General features: G+C 40.3%; 1 protein-coding gene across 1 annotated transcript; it reads right to left on the bottom strand.

Moving 5' to 3' along the window:
- Positions 1–3351: 3351 nt before the first annotated feature.
- On the bottom strand, positions 3352–21443 carry map1lc3a (microtubule-associated protein 1 light chain 3 alpha). Its single transcript, XM_024426389.2, has 4 exons — positions 21139–21443; positions 16296–16351; positions 15631–15737; positions 3352–4986 (listed from the first exon to the last, which is right to left on the bottom strand). The coding sequence occupies exons 1-4, from the start codon at positions 21176–21178 to the stop codon at positions 4824–4826; spliced, it is 366 nt and encodes a 121-aa protein (XP_024282157.1). The 5' UTR covers positions 21179–21443; the 3' UTR covers positions 3352–4823.
- Positions 21444–23394: the final 1951 nt, after the last annotated feature.

Genomic DNA, 23394 nt, shown 5'->3' with positions numbered 1-23394 from the left:
TTTAGTGATGAGAACTTCCTGGCAAAACTGGCCTACCTGAGTGACATGTTTGGAAAGCTAAATTAACTAAATCTACAGCTTCAAGGGAAAGAAAAACACCTCCCTCAGGTCACAGACAAGATCAGCTCTTTCACTCGAAAGCTTGCAATGTGGGGCAGCCGACTTGATGAAGGAAATACTGATTAATTTGAGAACCTGCATGAATTTGTTGACACTACTGACTATGATGCCACCTCAGTGATTCCATATATTATAAGGAGCATATTTCATCACTGATGGGATTCTTTAAAAAGTACTTCCATGAAAACAGTTCCCAATATGACTGAGTGAGAGATCCTTTCAATGCACCAGAGGGCCATGGGCATTCTTCTTCCTTTTGCCACATCTTATCTTTGTGAGACTGGCGTCTCTGCTGATGCTGCACTGAAGACCAAGTACAGGTCCCAGCTAAACATTGAGCAGGAGCTGAGAGTTTGCAGTATCATGCTTCAAACCCCGCTTAGAAAAACTGTGCTCTGCAAAACGTGCTCATTGTAGCCATTAATCCTGACTTCCTCATTTTGATTTTTTTTAAATCAGCACAAATTGTTTTATTCATTTTTGTTTTATTAGGTCAAGGTGTTTCATATATTGTGCTCCTGAGTTAATTAATGTTGCTGATCAATTTGAATGTATTTAATATATTTAATTTCATTTTTTCAGTATCAAATGGTCAAAAAATGTTTAGTTTAAATAAGGATTTACATTTTTTACATTTTTTTTTAAATTTCAGGCAAATTGATGCACTTTAAGTATTTTCTGTTAGACTAAAAAACAATGTTAATAAAGTTATTCTTTGTTATAAGTTGATCTATATGTCTTTCTTTAATGTTAATAAGGATACAATGTTATGCAGAGGTGTACTTATAACAATTTTATAGACAAATTATACTATTTACAGTCGCGGCAGAGAGTTGGGGGCGCAAAATGTTTACTTCTTCCTAGGGGGGGTGTAACAGAAAATAATTGAGAAGCACTGCCTTAAGACAATGACCCTAAACATACTGCTAGAGCAACGAAGGGGGAAAATCCTTGACTGGCCGTGTCAATCACCGGATCTGAATCCAATTGAACATGCATTTTACATGCTGAAGAGGAGATTAGTCCCCAAAACAAGCAGGAACTGAAGATGGCTGCAGTACAGGCCTGGCAGAGCATCACCAGGGAAGATACCCAGCGTCTAGTGATGTCGATACATTGCAGACTTCAAGCAGTCATTGTATGCAAAGGATATGTGACCAAATATTAACAATGATTACTTTATTCTACATTATGTTAAACTGTCCAAATGTTTTTTGATGCCCGAAAATTGGGGGGGAGAGACTATGTACAAAAGCTTCTATAATTTCGGTTAATCCGATGTGTATGAAAATACCCTCAAATTAAAGCTGATAGTCTGCACTTCACCCTCATTGTATCCTTTCAAACTCAAAGTGCTATGGTACAGAACCAAAATAACAAAAAAATGGTCACTGTCCAATGAATTATGGTGCTCACTGTGTATATATGCACACACATACAGTTGAAGTTGGAAGTTTACATACACTTAGGTTGGAGTCATTAACTCGTTTTTCAACCACTCCACAAATTCCTTGTTTAACAATCTATAGTTTTGGCAAGTTGGTTATCTACTTTCTTATCTAAATCATTTTTCCAACAATTGTTTACAGATTATTTCACTTATAATTCAATGTATCACAATTTCAGTGGGTCAGAAGTTTACATACACAAAGTTAACTGTGCCTTTAAACAGCTTGGAAAATTCCAGAATATGTCATGGCCTTAGAAGCTTTTGATAGGCTAATTGAAATAATTTGAGTCAATTGGAGGTGTACCTGTGGATGTATTTCAAGGCCTACCTTCAAACCCAGTGCCTCTTTGCTTGATATCATTGGAATATCAAAAGGAAAAAAATTGCGTACTATTGTTTTTTTTACAGATGAACGTGATAACTTCACGTGTTTGGAAATTGATCACATGGAAGAATTCACTGCTCCAAAACCACCATAAAAATGCCAGACTACGGTTTGCAACTGCACATAGGGACAAAGATCATACTTTTTGGAGAAATGTCCTCTGGTCTGATGAAACAAAAATATATAATGACCATCATTATGTTTGGAGGAAAAAGGGGGACTTGCAAGCCAAAGAACGCCATCCCAACCGTGAAGCAGCATCATGTTGCGGGGGTGCTTTGCTGCAGGAGGGACTGGTACACTTCACAAAATAGATGGCATCTTGAGGGAGGACAATTATGTGGATATATTGAAGCAACATCTCAAGACATCAGTCAGGAAGTTAAAGCTTTGTTGCAAATGGGTCTTCCAAATGGACAATGATCCAAAGTTGTAGCAAACTGGCAACAAAGTCAAGGTATTGGAGTGGCCGTCGCATAGCCCTGACCTTAATCCTATAGAAAATGTGGGCAGAACTTAAAGTGTGGGTAGAAATTAAAAAGCGTGCAGCATAAGCTCTCTACACAATTTCAAAACAGCTGGGTTAGCCATATTTATGGATCAGAAATATTAGCACTGGACAAGCTTACCACAGTGGACTTCCCCAGAGCTAACAGTGGATTTCAACTTTATGGGCACAAGATTAGGCTGGTAACATGGTTATCTGTAGAAGTATGATGACTCTATGAAATAATTACCTGAACACTTAAGCACCTTCCTAATATTGAGTTGCACCCCCTTTCCCCCCCAGAACGGCCTCGATTCGTCATGGTATGGACTCTACATAGGTATAGCTAGCAGCCCATGTTGACGCCAATGCTTCCACAGTTGTGTCAAATTGGCTGGATGTCCTTTGGGTGGTGGACAATTCTTGATAAACACAGGAAACTGTTGAGTGTGAAAAACCCAACAGCGGTGCAGTTCTTGACACAAACCAGCGTGTCTGGCACTTACTACGATACCCTGTTCAAAGGCTCTTTTGTCTTGCCCATTCACCCTCTGAAATGGCACACATACCCGATCCATTCCTGAATTGTCTCGAGGCTTGAAAATAATGATTTAACCCTTCATCTACACTGATTGAAGTGGATTTAACAAGTGACATCAATAAGGGATCATTGCTTTCACCTGGTCAGTCTCACGGAAAGAGCAGGTGTTCCTAATGGTTTGTGCACGCATTGTATGTACCTTGCTACCTATACATGTAGCACAATCCTTAACACCAAGCAATTGGTGAGTATACACATATGGGATTTAAAGAGTATTACACTTTTTAAAAAATAAGACACTCACTGTACAGCAAAGAGATACACCAATATATTCTTGGCAATAATAGTGAATGTCCATATAAAAAAAATAAAGTATATCTATCAGAATTTATTTTTTTCCACAAGTATAAACAAAATAAACAATTATTTTGACTGACTGCTCACACCATACAATCCGCCCGTGGTGATGGTGCTGCTTTTATGCAAATGTATATATCTGCCCAGATTATCAGTAATATGAAGGCTGTTATTACTTGTCCCTAATTTGTACTCAACATTGACACTGGTTAACCACTACTAGAATCATGAATTTAAATTTCGAATTGCTTTATTAGCGAATGCTTAAAATGAATTTGAAGCAATGCTATACTCCTGGAAATTAGTTACAATTGAGGAATTTAAATAACACAACTTCAGTATTTTATGGTTTATACACACACACAAATTGTTAATATACATTTTCAATTTTTGGTTTGGAAACAGTTCTTAAAAATAAATGTTTTAATACAATAATTGTAAGTGTATCTATTGCCAAAATCAATACAAAAAATACAATGAAAAACATGCAAGGTATGTAGTGCATCACAAACCCATAGTTTCAAAAGTCATTTTACCAAAGGCATACGTACAGAACAGTGTTCTAAAGGAGAGAATATCAGATACAAAATAATCAAATGTGTTAGTAATTTATTTCTTTTCAATACTGAGTCTTATTATAATAGTATAAATGTATGTGCAAAGAAGCGTATTTATTTCTACATTATACATCTGTTTCCATTACTCAATTCTAAGTACTAGCTTATATCACAACACACATACCCACCACTACCTGTTATGACTGTACGGATGGTCATCTTGCTCATGAAACCAGTCAACTGCTAAAGGTGACAGACAAACAAATTTGATTAATCTGATTGATTATTAAACAGTACTTAAATGGAAGGAGAGGGGAGAACAACCTAAAATACCCAATGCTCTAGCAGATTTAGGTACAGGGATATTGATGGCTTAGCCTATGGTAGAGCAATTGCATGTCTTGTTGTGGAGTTAATTCACCTGCACTTTCGGCAGACTTGTGCCAGAAAGGTAAGCTGTGTCAATATTGGGGAAACTCAAGACAAGATTAATAACCATTGGTTTAGGCAATAGCACCTATGACCACGTAAGTAAAAAGGTGTTACAAAACCTTAAAAAAAAAAAAACACTAACAGTGTTCTACTCTCTGAAAAATCAGGTCCCAGTTGGAGATAAAATAATGAACTATAAAATCAAAACCAATAGGCCAAAAACACTAGCCTATAACTAAAGGAAAGAAAGACTAATAGAAATGTACTTCCAACGAATAAGGGGGTGGGGGATGTTGCACATAGCGTTCCCGTTTACCTACTAGTGTCATGAAAAGACATGGTGGTGTCTGTTTAATTATCCTTAAGGGAACTCAATCATCCGGGGGCAAAATAGAAACACACACAGCTGGGTTTGACCTAACACTACCTCGCCTCTCTCTGTACCCCTGTGCCTCCTATCTCACCGATCTCTTTGACCCGACTTCCCTCACTCCCTAGTATCCAAAAGTCTCCTGAGAGGCGTAAACCATGTAGAGAAACCCGTCCTCGTCGTGCTCCTGCTCGTAGATCTCGGAGATGGGCGTGGAGACGCTCACCATGCTGTGCTGGTTGACCAGGAGGAAGAAGGCCTGCGTGGGGTTGAGCTGCAGCCGGCGCCTGGAAGGGAATGGGTATACAGGGGGTCAGGGCTGGTCACTACAATCATTAGGGCACACTGTAGTAAAATGAAAACAAGCAGTTATTTGGCGAGTCCAGGTAGTCCTTCCCTGATTCAGTCCATTTGGTGCCTAATGAATATGACCCATCTTTTTAGCTTGAACCACCTAGAGGTGTTGCATGGTTGGTGTATTCGGAGTACAGGCAAGCATTTCATGCAAGCAAGTTTAAAATCCACACACAGCATTACTATAATTGGCATCAGATTGAATGTCTACCTTCAAGGGACAGGTCCTAGAACGGGCATCGCTTTATTGAGGATTCAAAAATTAGCAATGGATGCACAGAATTAAATAATGGTACTTGCTTGGTGACACTGTTAGCCGTGATTGTTAGTTTGTGTAACAGACTGAACAAAGGAGGTGGGACCAAGTCACGATTATTCGAGACACAAGAAAGTCAAGTCACAAGGTTCGAGTCTCAAGTAGAACAGGTTGAGTCTTGAGTCAAGTCCAAGTCGTGAAAAAAAATATATATATACATACAATGACTTGTTCAACTACAAATCCGTCTATTGAGGCTCCCAGACAGACCTTTTCATTATTTTGTCTACAACACATTTTGATTATGTAAATTGTAAAATAAGGACCTTGTAGCAATTGTAACAGGGATGAAATCAGCACAAAGCAAGGCAAGTTGATGTGCTCAGAGTGTAGATTTATTTACAGGTCTTGGTGACCCAATGGTGAAAGTGCCATATACAAAATATACAATCATGGCCAAAAGTTTTGAGAATGACAAATATTAATTTCCACAAAGTTTGCTGCTTCAGTGTCTTTAGATATTTGTCATAAATTACTATGGAATACTGAAGTAGAATTACAAACATTTCATAAGTGTCAAAGGCTTTTATTGACAATTACATGAAGTTGATGCAAAGAGTCAATATTTGCAGTGTTGACCCTTCTTTTTCAAGACCTCTGCAATCTGCCCTGGCATGCTGTCAATTAACTTCTGGGCCACATCCTGACTGATGGAAGCCCATTCTTGCATAATCAATGCTTGGAGTTTGTGGGTTGTTTGTTTGTCCACCCGCCTCTTGAGGATTGACCACAAGTTCTCAATGGGATTAAAGTCTGGGGAGTTTCCTGGCCATGGACCCAGAATATGGATGTTTTGTTCCCCGAGCCACTTAGTTATCTCTTTTACCTTAAGGCAAGGGGCTTACCTTAAGGCAAGAAGCAACCCCACACATGGATGGTCTCACGATGCTTTACTGTTGGCATGACACAGGACTGATGGTAGCGCTCACCTTGTCTTCTCTGGAGGGGCTCCATCATGCTGGAAAAGGCATTGTTCGTCACAGAGGAAGAACAAACTGTTCCTGGATGGTTGGGAGCAGTGGAAATGTTGCTCTCAGAGGATGTGTGGGTACAAATATTCTCAACTGTACACAGTCAATCACCTAAAAACAAATACACTATCAGGCTTAAAAAGTGAGTTCAACCAAATGACAAAATAATTCCTTACAGTGTAAGGAAACTATGGACAAGGTATGACAGCAATCTATGCTTTGGTTTAGTTTCCCTGGGACTGTTTACACATGCTAATGTTTTAGCATTTGTGGCACAGAACCCATTCAAGTCATGGGACTGATTTTTCACACATCATGTTCAAATCCTCTATAAGTGACAGATTCCCAATCAATTTGAGATCCTTTGATGATTTGTACATGATGAGCAAAAAATGCAAATAATATCGGTCCCATTACTTGAATGGGATTTGTGCCACAAATGCTAAACCATTAGCATGCAGAAACAATGCCATGGAAATTAAACCAAAGCATGAATTGCTGTCATACATTGTCCATAGACTGGAAACCAATGTGTCCTTTTTAATCTGGGTGAACTATCCCTGTAAGCTGTCCTATCTGAACAGAAACAGGTAGAGGGCAAAACTGCACAGCCTCCCCTTGAAAAACCAAATCAGTCTAATAGGAGTTCAAATAGGTACATGTAAGCACTTGGCCCCTCCCAGGACCATACAATTACCAAATTGGTCATTACAACCAATAAACTGTCTCTACAATATAAAAAGTCAATTTTCACATCCATTCGTCTGAAATCAGGCTTAATGATTCTTATTCAATGTACTGACACCAAAGCGTGGCGTCCAGGCCACGAAGCCTATTTCTTTGTGAACAGAGGCACGCGCACTCCTATTATGCAACCAGAATGACAGACATAGGAGAGACACACGGAGCTCCGACATAACCTGGTAAATATGAACTAAGTAAACCATACATTGAATGAAATAAAACGGAAACAGAAAAAAAGGTGTTGCAATAAAAGGTTTACAAATTAAATGAAACGCTAGCAAATATTGGAGGATTAGATGGAATATAGATTCACCACATATGCATTTACACGTGTGAAATCAACAGCAAACATTTTAACAAGAGAACAAAGCACTCTCCACGGGTGGGAGTTTGGCAAGCAACATGCCTGTATGGTGCATCTTCGCCACAGTAATAATAATTACATAAGTAAATCAATTATTCATGATTATTTCAAGTAATTTTCACATAACAAAAGACCAGTAGGGATATGCTGGTAATTGTTGCTTGGTGTCCCATTGCTGGTGAGTTGACAAAGTAAATAGTTAATATTCTTGATCACCAAACCATTTTTGGAGCTGCATATTTATGGCAATCCTTTCTCCCTACAATGACGTTTGTGAGGCACCTGATCCTAAATCAGCAATCTGTTCGCTAGCTCACCCGACCTGTGTTGAATGCCAGTTTGCTGGTCCAATCAAAGGGGCCGAGTGTGCGTTTCACTAGCTGTTGGATGTTTTTTTTGGAAGGGCGATGCTGCGGCTACGGTCTCTGGCTGCGTGGAGAGTAATCCATTGAGACTCTGTACCACAAAATGAGTGACAACATGACAAAACCTTGGACAGATAATTTCCAGTCATCAGTCTCATGTCAGTCCCGAGTTTTGAGGCGCCTAGTCTCAAGTCATCAAATTTGTGACTCAAGTCCACAACACTGCTAAAACAAAAGTTTGAATTATATTGAAACAAACTTGATTTAACTACATTGAACAAAAATATGAACGCAACATGTTGGTCCCATGTTTCATGAGCTGAAATAAATTTTAAAAAGATTCAAGAAATGTTCCAAAAACTTCAAATGTTGTGCACAAGTTTGTTTACAGCCCTTTACTGAGCATTTTTCTTTTGGCAAAATAATCCATCCACCTGACAGGTGTGGCATAACAAGAAGCTGATTAAAACATCATGACCATTACACAAGTGAACCTTGTGCTGAGGACAATAAAAGGCCACTCTAAAATGAGCAACTGTCACACACAATCCCACAAATGTCTCAAGTTTTGAGGGAGCGTGCAATTGGCATGCCGACTGCAGGAATGTCCACCAGAGCTTTTGCGAGAGAATTTAATGTTAATTTCTCTACCAACGTCGTTTTAGAGAATTTGGGAGTACGTCTAACCGGCCCATGTGTAACCATGCCACCCCAGGACCTCCACATCAGGCTTCTTCCCTTGCGGGATTGTCTGAGACCAGCTGTGTTCCAGTTCCCACCATCACTGAATACACGGAACACAAACGCAACATGAAACTATTTAAAATATTTTTGTGAGTTACAGTTCATAAGAAAATCAGTCAATTTAAATAAATAAATGAGGCCCTAATCTAATCAGATATGAATATGTTGGCCACAGATACCTTTAAAAAAAAGGTAGGGGTGTGGATCAGAAAACCAGTCAGTATCTGGGGTGACCACTTCATGCAGCGCAACACATCTCCTTTGCATTTAATTTATCAGGCTGTTGATTGTGGCCTGTGGAATGTTGTCTCACTCCTCTTCAATGGCTGTGAAGTTGCTGGATAATGGCGGGAACTGGAACACGCAGTCATATACTTCCATCAAGAGCATCCCAATCATGCTCAATGGGAGATATGTCTGGTGAGTATGCAGGCCATGGAAGAACTGGGACATTTTCAGCTTCCAGGAATTGTGCACAGACCCTTGCGACATGGGGCCGTGCATTATCATGCTGAAACATGAGGTGATGGTGGCAGATGAATGTCACGCTCTCGGTATATTCAAATTAATAAAATGTCATTGATAAAATGTCATTGTGTTTGTTGTCCATAGCTTATGCCTGCCCATACCATAAGGGGCACTCTGTTCACAAAGTTGACATCAGCAAACCACTCGCACAAACGACGCCATACTGCCATCTGCCCGGTACAGTTGAAACCGGGATTCATCCGTGAAGAGCACACTTCTCCAGCGTACCAGTGGCCATTGAAGGTGAGCATACTTGCCCACTGAAGTCGGTTATGACCTCGAACTGCAGTCAGGCCAAGGCCTTGGTGAGGACGATGAACACGCAGATGAGCTTCCCTGAGACAGTTTGACAGTTAGTGCAGAAATTATTTGGTTGTGCAAACCCAGTTTCAGCAGATGTTCGGGTGGCTGGTCTCAGATGATCCCGTAGGTGAAGAAGCCGGACGCGGAGGTGGTCCTGGGCTGGCGCGGTTACCCGTGGTCTGCGGTTGTGAGGCCTGTTGGACGTACTGCCAAATTGTATTTTATTTACATTGAGGCGGCTTATGGTAGAGAAATTAACAATACATTCTCTGGCAAAAGCTCTGCTGGACATTCTTGCAGTCAACACGCCAAATGCACACACTCTCAAAACATCTGTGGCATTGTGTTGCATGACCTTTTATTGTTCCCAGCACAAGGTGCACCTGTGTAATAATGCTGTTTAATCAGCTTCTTGATATGCCATACCCGTCAGGTGGATGATTATCTTGGAAAATGAGAAATGCTCACAAACAGGGAGGTAAACAAATGTGCACAACATTTGAGATAAGCTTTTTGTGTGTATTTCAGCTCATGAAACATGGGACACTTTACATGTTGCGTTTATATTTTTGTTCACTGTATTTGGCATGCCTTAAAGCTGTCATCACATGTGCGCATCATACGGCTTTGTTTACAAACCGTAAGATAACTCAAGTAGAACGTGGCAAAAGGATACTGGTAACTAACTCCTTATCAGCGTTGTTGTGACTTTTAGCTAGCAAGCTACTTACCAGCATGCCGGTAAAAGCACACTGTTTTGACTAGATGCCATAGATATGCTATACACTATTTTCCAAAAAACGAGGATATGCGACAGCAGTGGCTGCTTTTCATTTTGGGTGGACAGGCTGCATCGGAAATTACGATCATGTCATGAGTGTGCAGTAATTGTTAAGGACTGGGGGAGTCTTTCAGGATATTTTTTTTTTTTAAGAAAAGAGCTAAGCAGAGGCAAAATCCTACAGGAAAACCTGGTTCAGTCTTTTCCACCAGACACTAGGAGATGAATTCACCTTTAAGAAGGACAATAACCTAAAACACAAAGCCACATCTTTACTGGAGTTTGCTTACCAAGAAGACCGTGAATGTGGCAGAGTTAACATTTTGACTTCTAGTCATTTGAAATCTAAGGCAAGACCTGAGAATAATAGTTTCCTAGCAATAATCAACCCATAATTTAACAGAGCTTGAAGAATTCTGACAATAATAAAAAGGCGCAAATATTGCACAATCCAGGTATGAAAAGCACAGAGATTTACCCAGAAAGACTCAGTAATCGCTACCAAAAGGTGTCTACATAAAGTGTTGACTCATTGGTATGAATACATATGTAAAATATATACAGTGGCTTGCAAAAGTATTCACCGCCCTTGGCATTATTCCTATTTTGTTGCCTTACAGCCTGGAGTTAAATGTTTTTTTTTGTGGGAGGATGTAACATTTGATTTACACCACATTGCCTACCACTTTTACTGTGAAACAAACAAGATACAAGACAAAAAAACAGAAAACTTGAGCGTGCATAACTATTCCCCCCCAAAGTCATTACTTTGTAGAGCCACCTTTTGCAGTAATTACAGCTGCAAGTCTCTTGGGGTGTCTCTATAAGCTTGGCACATCTAGCCACTGCAATCTTTGCCCATTCTTCAAGGCAAAACTGCTCCAGCTCTTTCAAGTTGGATGGGTTCCGCTGGTGTACAGCAATCTTTAAATCATACCACAGATTCTCAATTGGATTGACTAGGGCTTTGACTAGGCCATTCCAAGTTTCCCCTTAATCCACTCGAGTGTTGCTTTAGCAGTATGCTTAGGGTCATTGTCCTGCTAGAAGGTTAACCTCCATCCCAGTCTAAAATCTCTGAAAGACAAACAGGTTCCCCTCCATCATTCCTTCAATTCTGACCAGTTTCCAAGTCCTTGCTGATGAGAAACATCCCCACAGCATGATGCTGTCACCACCATGCCTCACTGTGGGGATGGTGTTCTCAGGGTAATGAGAGGTGTTGGGTTTGTGCCAGACCTAACATTTTCCTTGATGGACAAAAAGCTACAATTTAGTCTCACCTGACCAGAGTACTTTCTTCCACATGCCTTTTGGTGAACACCAAACGTGTTATTTTTTTTCTTTAAGCAATGGCTTTTTTCTGGCCATTCTTCCGTAAAGCCCAGCTCTGTGGAGTGTACGGCTTAAAGTGGTCCTATGGACAGATATTCCCATCTCCGCTGTGGAGCTTTGCAACTCCTTCGGGGTCATCTTTGGTCTCTTTGTTGCCTCTCTGTCCTCCTTGCCTGGTCTGTGAGTTTTGGTGGGCGGCCCGCTCTTGGCTGGTTTGTTGTGGTGCCATATTCTTTCCTTTTTTTAATAACGGATTTAACAGTGTTCCATGGGCTGTTCAAAGTTTCCAATTTTTATATAACCCAACCCTGATCTGTACTTCTCCTCAACTTTGTCCCTGACCTGTTTGGAGAGCTCCTTGGTCTTCATGGTGACCCTTGCTTAGTGGTGTTGCAGACTCTGGGACCTTTCAGAACAGGTGTATAGATATTCAGATCATGTAACACTTAAATAAAGTCCACCTGTGTGTAATCTAACTAATTATGTGAGTTCTGACGGTAATTGGTTGCACCAGATCTTATTTAGCGGCTTCATAGCAAATGGGGTGAACACATATGCACGCACCACTTTCCGTTTTTTTATTTTGTAGAATGTTTTTAAACATGTCATTTTTTTCATTTCACCAATTTGGACTATTTTGTGTGTCCATTACATGAAATCCAAATAAAAATCCATTTAAATTACAGGTTGTAATGCAACAAAATAGGAAGCACATCAATGGGGATGAATACTTTCGCAAGGCACTGAACACATTGCTGTATTACATTGTCAATAAATTTGCAAACATTAAAAAAAAATCAATGGGGGTAGTGTGAGAAAAAGGTGAGAAAAAAAAATATTTCATCCATTTTGAATTCAGGCTGTAACAATGTGGAATAAGGGGTATGAATACTTTGAAGGCATGTACAGTGTGCCTTCAAAGTGCATTCGGAAAGTATTCAGTACACTTCCCTTTTTCTACATGTTACGTAACAGCCATATTCTAAAATGGATTAAATGTTTTTCCTCAATCTACACACAATACACCATAAAAGGTCAAAGTGAACAGGGTTAGGATTTTTTTCTAATTTATTAAAAATAAAAACAGAAATACCTTATTTGCATAAATATTCAGATCCTTTGCTATGAGACTCAAATTGAGCTCAGGTGCATCCTGTTTCTATTGATCATCCTTGAGATGTTTCTACAACTTGGAGTCCAGCTGTGGTAAATGTAATTGATTGGACATGATTTGGAAAGGCACACCTGTCTATATAAGTTCCCACAGTTCACTGTGCATGTCAGAGGGTGTGTCTTTTTCCTCCAGCACTACAGATAATCAAGTGATATTTGGATGTGATGCATTTGTTCCATTGTTGACATTTGCATTGTGGCCCACTGATGATTTAATGACATGAAAATGTTCAGACTCTGTAATGGAAAATGTTAGTTGTATGTGTGTCCACATAACTGAGTATGTGACTAACCTTGTGAAACTGTCCTATTATAATCTCCTGTTCTTGGGACTAATTAACTAATTAAAAAGGCAGACTAACTAAACGGAGCACAGAGCTATATACACAAAATCTTTCCCTCAGCCATTACATGCGGAAACGGTCAGAAAAGTTGGGGGACTGGGGCACAGTGAGTGTGACGTCGCTCTTCTTCAGCTCCAGCAGTTTGTGTTTGTGCTCCTGTTTGCTCTGGGGTGTGTTCAGTAGGTAGCAGTCCAAGTAAAGCACATCCCTGTAACCATTAACTGCCTGCACGTTGTCTGTCAATCTGCCCTTGTCAAATACACTATGTATTCTCACCTAATTGTATTCTGTGTATTCTGTTCTAAAACCAAGCCATGAGGTCGAAGGAATTATCCGCAGAGCTCAGACAGGATTGTGTCGAGGCACAGATCTGGGGAAGGGTACCAAAACATTTGAAGGTTGAAGGTTCCCAAGAACACGGTGGCCTCATCATTCTTAACTTCTTTGGGGTAGGGGGCAGTATTGGGTAGCTTGGATTAAAAAAACGTGCCCAAATTACGCTGCCTGCTACTCAGCCGTAAAAGCTAGAATATGCATATAATTAGTAGATTTGGATAGAAAACACTGAAGTTTCTAAAACTGTTTGAATGATGAGTATAACAGAACTCATATGGCAGGCAAACACCTGAGAAAACAATCCAACCAGGAAGTGGGAAATCTGAGGTTTGTAGTTTTTCAACTCAGCCCCTATCGAATACACAGTGGGATATTGGTAATGTTGTACTTCCTACGGCTTCCACTAGATGTCAACAGTATTTTGAAACTGGTTTGAGGGTTCTACTAAGGAGGGGCTCATAAGAGCTCTTTGAGTGAGTGGTCTGGCAGATTGCCACAGCCTCGCTCGCTCACGTGAAAAGGTAGCTACGTTCCACTTCATTTCTGAAGACAAAGGAATTGTCCGGTTGGAATATTATTCAAGATTTGTTAAACATCCTAAAGATTGATTCTAAACATCGTTTGACATGTTGCTACGAACTGTAACGGAACTTCTTTTTACTTTGTCTGCTCCTAGTGAAAGCGCGTCATGAATGTGGATAACTGGACTGAACACGCAAACAAAAGGAGTTATTTTGACATGAATTATGGACATTATCGAACAAAACAAACATTTATTGTGGAACTGGGACTCCTGGAGATCATCAAAAGGTAAGTGAATTTTTGTGACGCTATTCTGACATCGGACTCCATCATGGTGGATATCTGTTTGGCTTGATTTGGGCTCTGAGCGCCGTACTCAGATTATTGCTTTTTCTGTCAAGTTATTATTATCTGACACAGCGGTTGCATTAAGGAGAAGTGTATCTATAATTCCGTACATAATACTTGTATTTATCAACATTTTATGAGCATTTCTGTAAATTGATGTGGCTCTCTGCAAAAATCACTGGATGTTTTGGAACTACTGAACGCAATGCACCAATGTAAACTCAGATTTTTGGATATATGAACTTTACCGAACAAAACATACATGTATTGTGTAACATCAAGTCCTATGAGTGTCATCTGATGAAGATCATCAAAGGTTAGTGATTAATTTTATCTATATTTCTGCTTTTTGGCTGAATGCATTCTGTGACTAGTTGCTGACCTAACATAATATGTTCTGCTTTCGCCGAAAAGCGTTTTTGAAATCGGACACTGTGGTTGGATGCTAGCGTCCCACATACCCTAGAGAGGTTAACCATGTCTACACTTTATTTCTGATCAATTTGATATTTTAAATTGACAAAAGTGCTTTCTTTCAAGGACATTTTTAAGTGATCCCAAACTTTTGAACGGTAGTGTATATATATTTTTTCCATTCAAGTACTCCAGTTCAATATCATTTATTGTGTCAGAACCTAAGAAAAATATATATGTTCTGTTCATAAAGATGCACACTCACTCTAAAGAAACAGTGTAGATTTCAGGAAATTGAAAAACAATTCTGGGAGAAAAAAAATAATCGTACTGTGCGCAGGTAACCGTGCTCAATGGTACATTGTGGGAGGCAACCAGTCTGTCTAGATAAACTACTAAACAACTCAACATGGAAACTATAACATTACTAATTTGTTACTATTGACACTACACAACATGGCATAGGTTTAGTTAAGTAGTTTCCTGCAATAGTCTGACACACAGAGCAGTGGTGAAACAGTTAAGGTCTACTCCCCTCCCCCACAAGTCATTGACATGGCTGTCATATGAAGAGACAAGCACACAAAACAGGAAGAGTGTCTCTCCCAATGATAACAGGGTGTATTTTGGTGCTAGAGTGTTTAAGTGTTTCCAGCAGAAGTCCCGAGGAAGTCGGGGTCAGTGTGTGCACCAATTATTGGCACACTGTGGCTCGGCCCGCCCTCTGGGTGACACACTCCAGACAAGTAAACAATCTGGTCAACATGATCTGGGGATACAGGCACGTACACAGTTCATTTCCAGACTTAGAGAGAATGTGTTGACTGAAGGGAGAGAAAGGCACAGTGTGTAGGGTGTTGAAATGATCTCACCAGAAATGGACATTCAGGTTCAAAGTGTGGGGTATAGTGTCCATGACTCTGTTGCCCATGGACTACCACCATGTCATCAAATCCAAACCTTATTAAGTCATGACTCAATGGTCTTACCTGATTATCTTCACTAACTCGCTCATGTTGACATGGTCAGGGACAAGAAACTTTGTCTTGTCCAACACAGGCAGCTGCTTCTCTCCCTTATAACGCTCAATGATTACCTGTAGGGGAGCACCAAGCAATGATAAACAGTTATAAGATGTAATTCCACCACCATAACACCAATTAATACTGAATATATTACATCAAATATATTAAGGCCCTAAATAAGATATGTTGGATGAATATTTCATATACTAATCGAAAAAGATGGCATTCAGTGTGCTTCCTGGCTATAGCCTTCCACTTCTTCACAATTCACAACTCAGACAACTGCAGTTGGCATGTCTGAGTATCATGTGAACTACATCAAGAAAGGCTCTTACTGTAATCAATTTACCGATATATAAAGAGAGCTTTCAGGAACAATAGCCAGACAACCGAATTCTACGCAGACAAGTGTAATGTAGCTCATTGTGTGTGGTGAGCAGGGAAAATAAATGTAGTCAGAGCCACAATTATTGGCACCCTTGATAAAGATGAGTGCTCATACAAAGATGACTGCTCATACAATACCTCAGTATTTATTTTTGTCTTTTTTGCTCATCATCAAGGGTGCCAATAATTTTGGATGCGACTGTGTATTCTGTTCTATAGAGGGCAGTGTCAGCGTAACTTACTGGGATTTTGTTGGGGTGCTGGTCACGGATTTGATGCACTTCTTTGCAACGATCAGCTGCAGATAAGAATTTGTATTTACACAGGGAGGTCAAGGTCTCTTTCTCAAGGGAGCACTGTATTTTGCAATTTTACAATACATTAATATAAAATACAGAATTACAGACACTCAAATTCCACAGGAAGGTGGTATATGATCAACATGTTGAACCACCCCAAGAGGCACCAATGTGTCCATACATGGGGGTGCATAGCAAGTAAAGGCTGTTTTTCCTAGGTCTGTAGCAACAGACGGAATTTCCAGGGTTAAACATACCTGTGATCGGGTATGGTAACTTGTACTTCTATGGGTAAGTGAAGATGTCAGGTAATGTGAGTTTTTCCAATAGGGTTTTATAAATGAATAAAATGCAATGTTTTAACCTAGGCAACATCAAATGAGGGCCAACCTACTTTCCAATAGAGCAAGCAGCAATGAGTTTAAAACCTGTCAACCGTGATAAAACTAAGTGCACTATGGAAAACTGCATTTCATTTAACGGCCTCAAAGAAGTGGCAGCAGCATTCATCTAAATGATGTCACCATAGTCTAGGACAGGAAGAAACATTAACTGATAAGAGACAATCAATGAAAAGGTATTTCTGATCAGTTGGAAGATTAAACAGAATAGCCTGCAGGGTCTCAAAGGTAGATTGTGAGCTACAAGTACCTCGCAGCCCACCTATGAGTAGCTCGCCAAGAAATGCCGAAAGTACATACATTTTTTCCACTTATTTCAGCGCATATTGTCAAAACTATAAAGTTCCCAGCTACTATACAATCAAAGACACAGACATTATCCCACCCATGTTTAGCCAATATTGGCTTAAAAAGCCAAATGTAACAGTACCCATCTGTCAATTATCAATATTGCCCCTGTCTGTTTGTCTGGAGACTCCTGATCTAGTCAGAAATGTCTCTGATATGGGGTGTGCAACTGCAAACATGATCAACATAGAAAATCATAGGCTGTGACTAAACAGTCGAAGAGTTCTCAAAATAGGCATACTGGTTTCAGTAATGCCAATGGTTTTCCACAGAAGTCCAGGGCTCTACAGTGAGTATTTCACTCGCATTTGCCCCTAAAATTAGATTTGTGGGCACCGGAAAAATTATTTACGAACACAGTGTGCAATTAAAAATTACAACCTACCGTAATCTATTTTTCCCTCGCTGCTAATAGCTTAAACTACAAGTCCCACTATCCACAAACGGCATGCGCCAACAACAGTAGAATTTTCTGTGATGACGCAGTCAGAGAAAGGTGAACTGGAAAATAGTATCAGTATAGGCTATAAGTTAACGTGCAGACATCGCTAAAAATGAAGCCCATTCAATTTTATTTTAAGCGAAAAAGACACGAGGAGAAAGAGGAATCCGGCGAGGGGGATTCGCAACTAATGAAGCCTCTTCACAAGGTTTACCTGAGATAGGCTAACGTTGACATGGAGGCTAACGTTAGGGATGCTGAGAACAACATTAGCGAAGCTACCGTGACCCCCGTGGTCACTAGCCGGTGGAGGGAGAACATATAGATTCAATATGAATTGGCTCAAAATGTTCCCATGGCTAAAGTTCAAAAACAACATGTTCTGCAAATATTGTCGAGGGCAGAAACAGGCGGGCAACTTGTCCTTCGAGTCAGGAAACCCACATCTGAAAAGAGATAGCATAGCGAAACATCTCACGGCAGCATATCCAGTGCAGAGATCTGTACCTATTGAGACAGGAGAAACCATCAGGCATGGTGTCAGCAGCCTTGGAGGCAAGTGCTGCTGTCTGAGGAGAAAAGGATGCAGCTGAAATAAACATTGCACGCTTCATTGTGAAAGAAGAACATTGTCAAATTTGGGCCGCTTAGACCACAAAAATAGAGTTGACATCAATCCCACATACGACAATGATGTAAGACGTGCGGAGATGATCAGTCAAATTGCTGACTTAATGAGAGAGAGCCTGTCAGCGAAGCCGCGAAGTATCCTGTTCTAATAGACGGAGACACTGATATATCCAACACCGAGTGCAAGATTGTCTACGTACGCTTGTTGGAGGATGGGAAGCCAGTCAATCTCCTGGTCGGACAACAGACCCTTGAGCACTCTCATGCCATTGGTAAGTTGTTCCTCTTTATAGGCTCGGTGTGGATATTTGCACACAGTCTAGCATCAAGGGAACTCGCTGGATCCCCCATGTCCACAGAGCCCTTAGTGTTCCTACGGCATGGACAAGACAAGGACCTTGCCACTGACTAAGGCCAGTACTCCGTTGTTCTGCAGCACATGGAGCACCTGGCCGTAGCATCAACAAAAGCAGAAGTTCAAGGGCGGGCAAAAAAGGTCCGTTTTCCACAGGAAATGTAATACCACACTAGTTTTAAAAAATAGGTTCAAGACTCAAATTAACTTTCAGAATCAAGTAATTGACAGGTGACAGTTTATTTACTGACTACCTAACAGATAAAGCGGGAAATGGGGAATGCACTTGTGTATTCTGCCATTTTCTTTCAGACATGTTTGAGGAGCTATCCTCACTTAGCCTCACCATGCAAAGGAATGACCTGATCCTCCCCCAAGCCACAGAGTTGAGGAAGACAGTGACCAGCCTGGAAGCACTACAGCTTATGGCAAAGGCAGGAGGCATGCTGGAGAAGATCCAGACCATGCTTGCTCAGCAGCAGGGTGATGAAAAGAGATTCCAGGTGTGTTCGGATGAGAGCTTGTTAAAATGTAAGAGAAATTGATGATTAAAATCAATGATCAAGACAGATTCTCAGTGTGAGATTCAATGTATTCGTTGGCCAATAGAACAATTTGAGGATAAGGAGGGAAATGCAGAGAAGTCTTTACTTTCTTATTTAAAAAAAAAATGGGAGACAGACATTTCATTGTGTCTCACACATTGGCCTTGTGTGTCCCGGTGTTGCTGTTCATGCCCTCCCCATTGAGTAGTATCTTTATGTACATATTCTTTATCCCTTTACACGTGTGTGTATAAGGTAGTGGTTTTGGAATTGTTAGGTTAGATTACTCGTTGGTTATTACTGCATTGTCGGAACTAGAAGCACAAGCATTTTGCTACATTCGCATTAACATCTGCTAACCATGTGTATGTGACAAATACATTTGATTTGATAGTAGTCTGTATGTAGGCTATGTATAAAGGTGACATCTAGATGGATATTAATTATTGTGTAGGCTGCTATCTTATTTGAAATAAAACTGTGCGAGAAAAAAAATGGCCACGTTAAGCTACCGCCAGTGACACGACTGTGATACCCAGTAGAAAGCACTTATCGACTTGTCCAGTCAGACACACACAACTTTCTTGAGTGGCAATACATCTGCCCAATTAGCTGATTGGCTTTCCGTACACCCACTCCTTCCGACTCCCATACTCCGTCGCCATATTGGGCTGCAGCTATTGAGTTCCACTGCATTTTCTCATGGCGCCTGCCTGACAAGCACAGCTGTCGGCAAAGGCGTGGGAAGTAGCTACCTAGTAGCCAATATCAGGGTGACAGTCACAGTAAGCACAGGCATACAATAACAGTACACATCATAAATCCCCACTTGAAATTCCTGAACAGCTCAAGAACATCAAGATTAAATGCATTTTGTTCCAGCAATACGGTTTACTTGGATCTATGGGGACTAGGAAACTCAAACGGAAGTTTCTGAAGTAGGGATCTTTAGCGAAGTCCAGCAAACCTTTTGACACAGGATACAATGATGAGCATTATAACGTTGGATGCTGCCAACCGTTGATAAACCCCACAGAAGAAGAGGCGGCGGCAATAAAAAGGCAGCACAGAGTTGTCTTTGACTGTAGCTGGCTAGAGCACTACTTCCCCACAGTTATGTTAATAGGGGCGAGGGCAGTTGTTCGGCAGGCGGGAGCTTAGGACACTGCTAGGACTCTGGCGGTACACAGCAGGTGGGATAGGTAGCTAGCTAACACAATGGAACGGTGTATTTCAACCCCGCCTGTCGGGCATTGTTTTTCCGCAGTTCTGTTAACAACAGCAGTTATTCGGTAGGCTGGAGCAAAGGACACTGTGCTAGGGGGCTGTAACAAACAGGATACTCAAGGGGAAAGGAACGCCCTGAATTGTACGCCGCCTTGATTTGTCCATTTTTTGACGCCGTAGTCAGTTCACACTTCTTCAAAAGTCCGAACTAACCTAAGATAACAAACAAAAATCTCCTTAATTTTGACGTTTTTGCCGAAGAGATCTTAGTCGCACAATTTTACATTAATTTTGTTTGCAGAATTTTTCAATTAAAATAAATAGCATGAAAACCAATTGTCTCCCTTGAATGACAAATACTTTATTTTAGATGCCCTACTGTTGACCAATCACTGACGAAGGGGCGAAGACTTCGACTCTAAACTATGGCTTGCCTCATCAAAAAAAATGTGCGGTCGAACAGCCGAAAAAACATTCACCGAAGTACAAAAACGTCACACTACATGTACGAATTCAACCATACTGTTTCGGCTGGGAAGCATGCAGATGCCTTTATTATTGACGTTGTTAACTGATCAACTAGCCTAGCTAGTTAAGCATGCTAACGTCAGTATCAAAGTTAAGGCCTCTCTGGCGTTGGCTGTGTTGTCAACAAATGTATTCTAATTTACTTTAGGTAACTACCATTACACTTACATTCATAATGACGAATACGGAGTACACTGTTGAGCTGTTTTCAATAATACAATATTGCCTGTCCAGTAAAGAATATGCATAGCTAGCTAATGTTAGCTCAAAGATCTGTGGTTAGCAACTGGTAACAGCTGACGTTACTTACCGAATGACCTTCTTTGTTTGAATGGTCTATCGGATGGCATCACTGTAGATTACGTTGCGGTTTATAAATTAGATAATATACTAGTAAATATCTCAAGTTGTTTATGGAATCCTCAACAAATGCTGTCTCTTGCTTGTCTGTCAAATCAGTGCTCACTGTAGCTAGAAAAACAGCTTTGGTTTGGAATAAACTAGCTACTAACGTAGCAAGCGTTTCCTTTTTAGTCCTCACGAGAGATGGCGAGGGAGGCTATCTTCTGCACTGTTCTACCGATCTAGTAAATGTGAAGGAGGAGTTCAAATGGTGTCCGAGGGTTGTCACTAGTTACCAAATCCATGGTGCATTGTGGGTAACTTGCCTGATCTACAATAATGAGTAGTTGTTTATCATATTTATTTATGATGCCAGGTGATTTGTAGATCAGTCAGTCCGCAGTGGTCTCCACTGTCAGCAGGGGAGAACTACAACCCCAGGCATTGAACCGAACAAATGCAAAGGCTGACCGCTGTACTGCAGGCTTTGTTTGCAAATAAAAGGATCCCCCATTATAGTGAAGGGGAAAATAGCAATATTCATGGTCAATCTTCGTGTAAATAAATACACATTTCGAAGCCAATCCAGGTACCCATATATGCTTCCATTACACCAGATGTATGTCATTGAAACGAATATTTAAAAAATCGCACATAGAAGAAGTTATACGAACGATTGAATAGCTAATGGCAGCCTGCCGTACCCCGGTCGGACTTTAACTTGAGATACTCAATGAGAGGTGGCAGCAATGAGCTAGCCTGCAACGTCACTTCCCGGAGTAGGTCAAACTGCTCAGGTTATGTCTACGTAAATCTACTTTTTTCTTTATAGATATATAGATATATAAAAAAAAATGTATATATATAATTTTTATTTTTATTTTAATTAACAACAAACCAATACATAAAGCACATGAGGGAACACTAGCATACATATATTACAAACAATGGACAATCGAGCTAGTGGGTACAATATCACATTACAATTACACGAGGACCTTAAGGGACATATATATATATATATATATATATATATATATATATATATATACTTACAATTCTAACCGGTTTTTTGTTAGTAGAGCATTTAACCGTCTTAAAATACAGTTAAATGTATTTTTTGTAGGGTACGAATGTGGTTTTCTGTTTGTAAATGTACATTTGTGTATATGAAATTTGGCTGAAATAGTAATGAAATTAATTACATAAAAATGTTTCAGCTTATTTCTATTGTATGTACAGAATCCAAACAGTACATCTCTCCACAATAGTGTAAAATCTTCATAAATGTGTTCAATTATAAACCTACTGATGTCTTGCCACAGTTTTCTTACATGCAGACAATGCCAAAAAAGATGCAACACTGTTTCTGGGTGGTCATTACAAAAAGAGAAATTTGAGTTGATGTTTTCCTTAAACTTCTTCATATAGTGGTTGGCAGGATAATATTTCTGAATAATTTTAAAGGAAACTTCCTTAATTTTGTTAACAAGTAGGTACAGTGGGGAGAACAAGTATTTGATACACTACTTACAAAGCATGTAGAGGTCTGTAATTTTTATCATAGGTAGTACACTTCAACTGTGAGAGACGGAATCTAAAACAAATCATTTTGAAAATCACATTGTATGATTTTTAAGTAATTCATTTGCATGTTATTGCATGACATAAGTATTTGATACATCAGAAAAGCAGAACTTAATATTTGGTACAGAAACCTTTGTTTGCAATTACAGAGATCATATGTTTCCTGTAGTTCTTGACCAGGTTTGCACACACTGCAGCAGGGATTTTGACCCACTCCTCCATACAGACCTTCTCCAGATCCTTCAGGTTTCGGGGCTGTCGCTGGGCAATACGGACTTTCAGCTCCCTCCAAAGATGTTCTATTGGGTTCAGGTCGGGAGACTGGCTAGGCCACTCCAGGACCTTGAGATGCTTCTTACAGAGCCACTCCTTAGTTGCCCTGGCTGTGTGTTTCGGGTCATTGTCATGATGGAAGACCCAGCCACGACCCATCTTCAATGATCTTACTGAGGGAAGGAGGTTGTTGGCCAAGATCTCGCGATACATGGCCCCATCCATCCTCCCCTCAATACGGTGCAGTCGTCCTGTCCCCTTTGCAGAAAAGCATCCCCAAAGAATGATGTTTCCACCTCCATGCTTCACGGTTGCGATGGTGTTCTTGGGGTTGTACTCATACTTCTTCCTCCTCCAAACACGG

This window comes from Oncorhynchus tshawytscha, linkage group LG07, assembly GCF_018296145.1.
Source record: "Oncorhynchus tshawytscha isolate Ot180627B linkage group LG07, Otsh_v2.0, whole genome shotgun sequence".
Classification (NCBI taxonomy): domain Eukaryota; kingdom Metazoa; phylum Chordata; class Actinopteri; order Salmoniformes; family Salmonidae; genus Oncorhynchus; species Oncorhynchus tshawytscha.
This window is presented reverse-complemented; position numbering and strand designations above follow the sequence as displayed.